Raw genomic sequence first — 9,361 nt, 5'->3', positions numbered from 1 at the left:
GGGTGACACAAGGATGTGGCACCCCCAGAGCCCGAGCAGTGGGGACCCAGCTGGGTCCTGCTTCTGGGGTGGGGGGGGGTCCCTTGTATGACGGTGCCCCCAGCTTGGCTGGGGGGTAAGGGGGGGCTTGGGGGGGTCAGGCCCTGTGCTGTTACCCCATGGGGACATCCCCTGTGGGTGCTGAGGGCCCCGGCCCCCCCTTGAAGGGTCTTGGTGGGGGGCGGGCCGGAGGGGGGGGGTGTGAGTCCCCTCTTTTGGGGTGCAGTACCCCATCCGAGGTGGGGATGCTCATCTTGGAGGAGGCGATGCCCCATTTTGGGGGGTACTCGGTCTTTTGGGGGGGTACAATGTCTAAGTGTAGGGGGGGTGATGGCCTGTGCCAGGGGCGAGGATGCCGTCGGGGGGTGCGGTGCCCAGCCGGGGGGTACGGAGCTCCTTGGTACCCCCAGCTCTGACGGGGATGACACCCATCTCGGGGAGGGGGGGCACCCTGTCTTGGGGGGGCAATGCCTCTCTCGGGGGGGCAACCCCTGTCTGTCTCGGGGGGGCACGCTGCCCATCTCGGGGGGTGGTACCCTGCTGTTGGCGCTGCCGCTGCCATTTTGAGGGGGTCCCACACCATCTCTCGGGGGGATGGTTCCCCCTCTCGGGGGGGTGCGATGCCCGCCTGGGGGGTCCCGGCTGTCCCGGGGGGGGGGGGGCTCAGCACCGCGCCCCCGGGGCGCACAGCACCCCCCTCGGGGCGAGCCCCCCCGCCCAGCGCCGCAGCAGGGCTGGTTGCTCCGACAACCTTCCTCCTCCTCCTCCTCCTCCTCGCCCACATCCTCCTCCCGCCCCATCCTCTTCCTCGGCCCCGGCTTCCGGCCTGGCTCCGCCGGGGACTTTGGTCCAGCCCCGGGTTTCCTGCATCAATCATCAACCAGGGGAGGGAGCGGCAGCCATCGCTCGGCCCTGCTGCCGTAAGAGTCCCCGCCGGGGACCCCGCCGCCACCCCCGCCACCGGCCCCGCCGCCGTCACCCGCCCCGCCGCCCCCGCCAACCCCGCCGTCGCCGCCCCCGGTCTCCGCCGTCGCCGCCCCCGGACCCGCCATGTCCTCGGCCGCCCCGGCCAAGTGTCCCTTCAAGAAGCGGGGCAGCCTGCAGGCCCCCGGCCCCGCAGGTGAGCGCCCTCCGGCCGCCGCCCCGCAGGGGCCCGGGAGCCCACGGGGTGGCCCACGGGGTGGCCCACGGGGTGGCCCGGGCCCCGCTCGTGCCGAGCCCGGGGGGGGCGATGGGGGGGGGGGGGGGGGGGCTGGCGTGGGTGCTACGGGGGGAGGGGGGGGGCTGTCTGTGTTTGGGGAGGGGGCTGCTGCTGTGCTGTGGGTGCTTTGGGGTGGTGCGCCCATCGCCGTGGCGTCTGGGCTGCTCAGCGGGCCTTCCCGCCGGCGGGGGCTGAGGGTGCCGGTGTTGGGGTGTCCTGGGTGGGGGGGCTCTGCGGCGGAGCGGTGACGCAGCGGGCGGTGTGTGCCGAGGAAGAGGAGGAGGAGGAGGAGGAGGAGGAGCGGGGGGACACCCCCGAGGGGGGGTCGGGGTGCTGGTGTGGGGCGGGGGCGGCTTCACGTGTCATCCCGTGGGTGGTCTCGGCTGGCACCGTGGCTGGGGGTCGCGTGGCACTGGGTGCCCGTGGGGGTGACGGCGGCACGGGGTGAGCGATGTGGCACTTTGCGGTTGGCACCCGGCGGGTGCTGCTGCTGGGGGGGGGGGGGGGGGGGGGGGGCTGTCGGCCATGGGTGGCACGGGATGGCAGGGGTGTCCCGGTGACACAGGGCACCCTGGGTGGCACAAGGTGGCACGAGGCATGTGCCGGTGGCACGGGGCACCCTGGGTGTCACTGTGCGTCAGCCGTGCCCGGGGTGACACGCTGCCGGGCACATCCTGGGTGACACCGGTGCCATCCCTGCCCTGGGTGACACAGGCACCAGCCCTGCCGGGGTGCCACCAGCTGCCACCGCTGCCCAGCGAGGGTGGGCACCCGCCGCGGGTGGGCACCCACAGGTACCTCCGTGGTGGGGAAACTGAGGCAGGGGAGAGGGCAGGTCCGGCCGAAACGCCCTCGCACACGCGTGTGCCTGGGGGGTGCCGGGCAGGGAAGCACCCCCTGCCCCCCGGGTCGTGCCTCAGTTTCCCCACCCCGGATCTTAGCAATGGGCAGGGTGGGGGGCTGGTCCCCGGCCACCCCATTCCGGTCTGGGTGACGCGGGGAGGATGCGCTATGGGGGCAAATGGGGTGGGGGGCTCCTGGGGGGGGGGGCCAGGACGCCTGGGTTCACCCCCCAAGCTGCGCTGAGTGGGTGGGGGGCTCTTACTGGTGGCCCCAGTTTAACCAGTGGGGCCTGATTTCCAATGCCTCCCCCAGCTGGGTCTGTGGGGGGGTTGGCAATGAGGGTGGTGGGGGCGGGGGGTGCAGGGGAGGGTGCTGGCACCCAGAGGGGTCCCCTGACGCCAGGGGGGGGTCCTGGGTGGGGGGGGGCATGTGGAGGTGTGGGGGTGATGGGGTTTGTTTGCTGGGGAGGGGCGTTGCCTCCCCCCCCTCCCAGTTTGGGGGTGCCCCCCCCCGTGGTGGTGCTTTTCACGGTGGATTGGGGGGTGCAGGATGGGGGGGGGGGGGAGGCAGGAGGGGCAGCGCTGGCGGGGCGGGGGGGGGGGCGGACAGAGGGACGGGGGGGTGGATGGAGCATCCAGGCTGCGCGAAGAGGGGGGAGGCTGTGATGGGGGGGACCCCAGCGTCCTGCCCTCCCCCATGCCGGGGGGGTCCTGCTCCCCACCCCCGAACCCCTTGTTCAGTAACGCTGCTGGCTCGTTACACCCCCCGATGGGGCCAGCAGCCCCCCTCAGTGCACGGGGGGGGCGGGGGGGGGGGTCCCTCCTGCCCTTGAGCTGCCTCAGTTTCCCCATCACCACTGTGGGGACCGGGATCCCAGTTCCGGGGGGGATGGGGCTGATTAACCCCTCCCTGCCCGGGTGGGGGGTCCGGCCCCCCCCAGCTCACGCCGTACCGGTGTCTGCAGAGTTGCGGGGTGGGCCGGGGTCCCAGCCCCTGCAGTCGGCGCGTTCCCTGCCCGGGACCCCCCATTGCCTGAAGCATTTCCCCGTCGACCTGCGCACCTCCATGGACGGCAAATACAAGGAGATCGCGGAGGTGGGTCCCGTGCACCGAGTTCGCCGGGTCTCAGGGGTGTGTGTGGGGGGTCTCACCTCCATCCTTCCCCCTCCTATCCTCTCCCACCCACCACCCCAACCCCTCCTCCCCCCCCGCCTTTCCGGCTCAGCTCGGGAGGGAACCCCCACGGCCGTTCCCCTCCCAACCCCGCGGGCTGAGGCCGGGCACAGCTCATGACAGGGATGATCCGGGCAGGAGCTGTTCTGCCGCTCGCTGGCCGAGAGCGAGATGCGGACGGCACCCTACGAGTTCCCGGAGGAGAGCCCCATCGAGCAGCTGGAGGAGCGGCGGCAGCGCCTCGAACGCCAGATCAGCCAGGACGTCAAGTAAGCGGGGGGGGGGGGGGTCGTGTCCCCCCTCCATGGGACGGGGTCCCCGCATGGGGACAGGCCACCACCACCCACCTCGGGTGCCCCGGGGGGGCTGTCGGTCCTCTGTGCCAGCTCTGTGTCCTCTCTCCCGTGGGTGTTGCGCTTGGTGTCCCCTCTTTAATTTATTTTTTCTGGTTTCTGTGTGTTTTTTGTTGTTTTCGGCATTAACGGGGTGTTTTCTCTCCCCGGCCCCTCTCTCCCCCCCACCTTGTCCTGGCTGTCCCCCCCCCCGCCCCGCTGCTGCCTGCTTGTCCCCAGACTTGAGCCCGACATTTTGGTCAGAGCCAAACAGGACTTCTTGAAAATTGACAGTGCCGCGGACTTACAGTGAGTGTCCGGCTTGGTGCCACCGGCCGGGGACACGGGGCGGGGTATCGGGGACCCCCCCGGCCCCGCTCTGACCCGCCTTCCCCCCACCGCTCCCCCAAACACAGAGCCGAAGGGTCCCTGCCTGGCCACTCTCGCTGGCACTGAAGAGGTTAATGCACCCGGGGGGGTTTAGGAGGGGGGGGGGGTTGGGGTGGGCTGGGGGGGTCCCAGCCCCGCTGGTGGCACAGGGTCCCATCCTGGCCCTGTCACCCCCCTGGACGGGGGCTCGGATGCTGCGTGTCCCCCTCCCTCCTGTCTCCGCTTGGGAGTTGTCTCTGTCACGAGTTATTTCATTCTCTGTCCCCGTCCCCCCCCCCGTCCCCCCCAACTTTTCGTTGTGCTCGTGTGGGGCTGGGGGATGTGTCTGGGGTGGGGGGGACGTGGGTGGCACCCGGCTGCCCGAACCTGGTGGTGGGGACAATGTCGCCCTCCTGCCACCCTGGGGCTGGACGCAGTCCCCGGGGCGGGTGCTGGTGCTGCTCCCAGGGGGACGTGGGGACGGGGATGAGCCGCGTCCTCGTCTCACCGGCCACCGTCTGCACCCACAGGCTCTTCAAGGAGCAGAACGAGGACCTGGTGGACCATGTCCCCAAGGAGCGGGAGGCACTGCTGGAGCGGGAGTTCCAGCGGGTCACCATCTCCGGGGAGGAGAAGTGCGGGGTGAGCCTCCTGCCCCCAACCGGGGCTGGGTCAGGGTCTTCGGGGTGTCAACCCCCACCTTGGGGTCGGTTTATTTTGGTGTCCCCCTGCTCAGGTGCCCTTCACGGACCTTCTGGATGCGGCCAAGAGCGTGGTGAAGGCGTTGTTCCTACGGGAGAAGTACATGGGGTTGTCGCTGCAGAGCTTCTGCAAAACCACCGCCCGGTACCTGCAGGAGCTCTCCGAGAAACCCCTGGAGACCCGCGGCTACGAGGAGGTGCCCGAGACCCCCGTGGCCGCCGGTGAGCGCGGGGTGGTGGGGTCCTCACGCCGGGGTGGGGTGCTGGAGGGGCTTTGGGGGAGCCGTCCGATGATGCGTGTCTCATTGGGTGTCTCCCGGCTGCAGATGCCCCCGTGCACCCCCCGTTCGCGGAGCAGCACCCCTACGAGACGTGGGACCCCCAGACCATGCCGGCTGATCTGGGCTTTGGGCTGAAGATGGTGGACGGCGTGGTGCATGTCTACACCAAGCAGGACCTCACCGACAAGTGAGTCGCGGGGCCGGGGACGCAGCCGCTCGCTGGCGTGATGAGTTTGCTGGGGGGCTGCGGTGGGTGGCGTGGGGGACAAGGGGAATCTGCTGGACCCCGTCCCCGCACGTGACCCTCCTCTGTCCCCACCCCAGGAGCACGGAGCTGGACCTGCCGTACCCCGACCTGCAGGAGTTCATTGCCGACATGAATTTCCTCATGGCTTTGATCATCAACGGGCCCATGTAAGGAGAAGGGTCCCACCATGGGGGTGTCTTGGGGGGTTCCCACCATGGGGGTGTCTCGGGGGCGGACAGAACCTTGGGGACAGCACCAGAGGACATGGTGGTGGCTATGACACATGGTACTGGTGCAGCTCCCATGTCCGTGCGTCCGACCTTGCTCATGGTCGCCGTGCACGGGGAGGGGGGTCCAAGTCCAGAGCCACATCCTCTCATCCTGGTGGGCACCAGCCTTCCGGGGCTGGATGTTCTCCCTCCTCTCCCCCAAACTGACGCCCCCTCCCCACCTCGGGCAGCAAATCCTTCTGCTACCGCCGGCTGCAGTACCTGAGCTCCAAGTTCCAGATGCACGTGCTGCTCAACGAGATGAAGGAGCTGGCCGCCCAGAAGAAGGTGCCCCACCGCGACTTCTACAATATCCGCAAGGTACCTGCCGGCTCGTGGTGGGGGTCCTGGCTTGACCGGGGAGCACCTGGGGGCTCTCGGGGCTGAGCATCACCTCTGGCCGTGCAGGTGGACACCCACATCCATGCCTCGTCCTGCATGAACCAGAAGCATCTCCTGCGCTTCATCAAGCGGGCCATGAAGAAGCACCTGGATGAAATCGTCCACGTGGAGAAGGGCAAGGAGCAGACGCTCAAGGAGGTCTTCGAGACGATGAACCTCACCGCGTATGACCTGAGCGTGGATACGCTGGATGTCCACGCGGTACGGGGGACACCCCCAAATCCTGGAGATGAGCAGGGCCCTCAGCCCATCTCTGGCCGGGGTGGGGGATCTTCGCCGGGGGTTGTCCCAGGGTGGGGTGGGGGATGCCGGGGGCTCTGGATAGGGATGTTGGGGTGGCTCAGGGGTGACGAGGGGTCTTGGCTCACATCTGCGTCCCCCTGCCAGGACCGCAACACCTTCCACCGCTTCGACAAGTTCAACGCCAAGTACAACCCCATCGGCGAGTCCATCCTGCGGGAGATCTTCATCAAGACGGACAACCGCGTCTCGGGAAAGTACTTCGCTCACATCATCAAGGTGAGCGGCCCTGATGGGTGACCCTCCACATCTCCCTCCCTCCGGTGCCCGTGGTGGCAACGTCACCCACGTCTCCCTTCCCGGTGGCTGAGGGGTGACACTTGCCCCTCCCCGGCAGGAGGTGATGTCCGACCTGGAGGAGAGCAAGTACCAAAACGCCGAGCTGCGGCTCTCCATCTACGGCCGCTCCCGGGACGAGTGGGACAAGCTGGCCCGCTGGGCCGTCAACCACCGCGTCCACTCCAACAACGTCCGCTGGCTCGTGCAGGTGCCCCGGCTCTTGTGAGTAATGGGGGGGCAGATACCCTCAACCGGGGCCATGTCCTGGGTAGGGAGACCAAGGACATCCCAGTGATGGCAGGGGTGGGGTGGGATAGGACAGCCGGCTCTGAGCGGGGTCCGTCTCCCTGCAGCGATGTCTATCGGACGAAGAAGCAGTTGGCCAACTTCCAGGAGATGCTGGAGAACATCTTCTTGCCCCTCTATGAGGCTACCGTCCATCCTGCCCAACACCCGGAGCTGCACCTCTTCCTGGAGCACGTGAGCACCATGTCCTGCTCCCGGGGGGGACGGGGGACACCTGCGACCCTCAGCCTGGACCCAGCTTGAGGGCTGGGGCAGATCTCCTGCTGGAGAGGTGACCATCCCACCCCGGGATTGTCTCTCCCGCAGGTAGATGGCTTCGACAGCGTGGATGATGAATCCAAACCAGAGCATCACATCTTCAACCTGGACAGCCCCTTGCCGGGCAACTGGGTGGAGGAGGACAACCCACCCTACTCCTACTACCTGTACTACATGTACGCCAACATGACGGTACTCAACCACCTCCGACGGTAAGGACGCCTCAGAGTCCCTGGCACCTCCGCCTGCCCTCAGGGGGTCTCGGGGGGGTCAGATGATGATGGTCGGCCCCACGTTGCAGGAAGCGAGGCTTCCACACCTTCGTCCTGCGCCCGCACTGCGGCGAGGCCGGCCCCATCCATCACCTCGTCTCGGGCTTCATGGTCTCGGAGAACATCTCCCATGGTTTGCTGCTCCGCAAGGTGAGCGGGGACGGGGGTGCCCATGGGGGCCGGGTGCGTGGCTAGGACCCCCCCTCACCCTGCTGTGCCCCCCCAGGCCCCCGTCCTGCAGTACCTCTACTACCTGGCGCAGATCGGCATCGCCATGTCCCCGCTGAGCAACAACAGCCTCTTCCTCAGCTACCACCGCAACCCCCTGCCCGAGTACCTCTCGCGGGGGCTCATGGTCTCCCTCTCCACCGACGACCCCCTCCAGTTCCACTTCACCAAGGTGAGCGGTTGCGTGCGGGGCTCACGGGCCACCGACCCCCCCAAAAACGGCTACGGGGTGGCCGCCAGCCGAGCCACGGCGATGGGACAGGGTTGGTGGTGGCCAGGAGCAAGGCAATGCCGATGGGCTCCAGAGGATGTCGGTGGTCCAGAGAGGGTGGGAGAAGCTGGGGACGCCCATCCTCTCTGGGAAGGGGCCCGTGGGTGGGTGCTGAGGCTGTGCGTCCCCCCCAGGAGCCGCTGATGGAGGAGTACAGCATTGCCACCCAGGTCTGGAAGCTCAGCTCCTGCGACATGTGCGAGCTGGCCCGCAACAGCGTCCTGATGAGCGGCTTCTCCCACAAGGTAACGTGTCCCCATTCCCACCGGGACCCCCAAGCGCCCAGCGGCAGGTCCCGCCGGCAGCACCCGAGGGTGCAAGACCGCTACGGGAGCTTCTCCTTGCTCTTCTCCGCAGGTGAAGAGCTACTGGCTGGGTCCCCACTACCTGAAGGAGGGTCCGGAGGGCAACGACATCCGTCGCACCAATGTCCCCGACATCCGCGTGAGCTACCGCTTCGAGACGCTGTGCCAGGAGCTGACCCTCATCACGCAGGCGGTGCAGTCCGAGGAGCTGGAGACCATCCAGGAGGAGGACGCTCTCACCATCGCCTCCACTCTGGGCACCCACTGAGTCCCCCCCCCCGGGCTCTTGTCCCCAGCTCCCGTGGGGACCTCGCTGTCCCCACCCCACATCCCTCCAGGGCTTCGCCTCCGTCCCCCTCCTGCTACCTCCCACCCTGGAAGGGGACGCTCCCCGCTGCCGTCCCCAGCGCCCCGCCGGTGCCACCGTGGGGGGTCGGGGTTTGCTGGGTTCTCTCCGTTTCTTGGGGTTTTTTTGTCTTTTTTTTGTTGGTTTTTTTTATCTATTGTCTCATCGCTGGGTTGGTCCCTGCTGGGCTTGCTGGCATGGGGATGAGGCTACAGGAGGTGACATGGGCGCGGGCACCGCCGGGGACTCCTGGCTTCACCGCCTGGGCTCGGGACACGGTGACAGGTTGGGGGACATCAGTGCCGGGCGTGGGGACGTTGTGGGGGGACCCAGCCCAGCAGCAGGGCCCAGGTCCTGATGCTTTTTAATCGCCTGCCCCTCTCTCCGTCTGCTTTCTCGCCCCGTGGGGACGTGGGGACGAGCCAGGCAGCACCCCGGGGACCCGAACCCAGGCTCTCTGCACCCCCAGGCTCCTCTCGCACCCTCCCACGGGGATGCCACGTCGGTGGGGACCCGGTGGCCCAGGGGACACGGGGGTGCTGGCTGGAGGGGACGGTGCCAGGTGGAGGATGCTCCATCCATCCTCCTCCTCACCGCAGGGAGGAAGGCAAGGGCCAGGGTGGGGTGGAGGATGCTCCATCCTCGTCGGCACCGCAGGGAGGAAGGCAAAGGGCCCGGAGTGATGTGTGTCCCCGTCCCCCGCGCTCCCAGGAGCTGTTTGTGGCCCGGATCGGGCCAGATGGGGCTTCTCCCTGCCCGGTGGGGCATTACCCCGTCCCTGCGTCCCCCCCCATCCCGGCCCTGCCTCCCCCCATGGTCCGGAGCCGGCAGCCGACGCTCCCAGGGAAATGTGATGGTGACTACAAAAAAAAAAAAAAAAAAAAAGTTAAAAAAAAAACCAACCAAGCATGAAAAATAAAGTATTTAAGTAAAATACTT

General features: G+C 68.0%; 1 protein-coding gene across 3 annotated transcripts; it reads left to right on the top strand.

Moving 5' to 3' along the window:
- Window positions 1-1,059: 1,059 nt before the first annotated feature.
- On the top strand, window positions 1,060-9,289 carry AMPD2 (adenosine monophosphate deaminase 2). 3 transcript variants are annotated; one of them, XM_075521654.1, is made up of 18 exons: window positions 1,060-1,159; window positions 3,048-3,178; window positions 3,395-3,525; window positions 3,829-3,897; window positions 4,488-4,599; window positions 4,694-4,880; window positions 4,985-5,126; window positions 5,264-5,353; window positions 5,647-5,776; window positions 5,864-6,058; window positions 6,245-6,376; window positions 6,495-6,658; window positions 6,790-6,916; window positions 7,049-7,212; window positions 7,302-7,422; window positions 7,499-7,672; window positions 7,906-8,016; window positions 8,129-9,288. In XM_075521654.1, exons 1-18 carry the CDS (start codon window positions 1,090-1,092, stop codon window positions 8,342-8,344), a joined length of 2,466 nt encoding a protein of 821 aa, XP_075377769.1. In that variant the 5' UTR covers window positions 1,060-1,089; the 3' UTR covers window positions 8,345-9,288. The 3 variants fall into 3 exon arrangements, with proteins under 3 accessions (XP_075377769.1, XP_075377771.1, XP_075377772.1); XM_075521657.1 differs by lacking the exon at window positions 1,060-1,159 and adding an exon at window positions 2,012-2,034; XM_075521656.1 differs by lacking the exon at window positions 3,829-3,897 and having other exon boundaries at window positions 8,129-9,289.
- Window positions 9,290-9,361: the final 72 nt, after the last annotated feature.

This window comes from Mycteria americana, chromosome 20, assembly GCF_035582795.1.
Source record: "Mycteria americana isolate JAX WOST 10 ecotype Jacksonville Zoo and Gardens chromosome 20, USCA_MyAme_1.0, whole genome shotgun sequence".
NCBI classification, from domain to species: Eukaryota; Metazoa; Chordata; class Aves; order Ciconiiformes; family Ciconiidae; genus Mycteria; species Mycteria americana.
Note: the sequence above shows the minus strand (reverse complement) of the source record. Positions and strands in the feature narration are given on the sequence as shown.

Coding starts and splice junctions, on each gene's coding strand:
- AMPD2 (XM_075521654.1), top strand. CDS start 1,090: ATGTCCTCGGCCGCCCCGGCCAAGTGTCCCTTCAAGAAGCGGGGCAGC. Junction 5,777..5,863: donor ACTTCTACAATATCCGCAAG/GTACCTGCCGGC, acceptor CTGGCCGTGCAG/GTGGACACCCACATCCATGC. Junction 6,059..6,244: donor ATACGCTGGATGTCCACGCG/GTACGGGGGACA, acceptor TCCCCCTGCCAG/GACCGCAACACCTTCCACCG.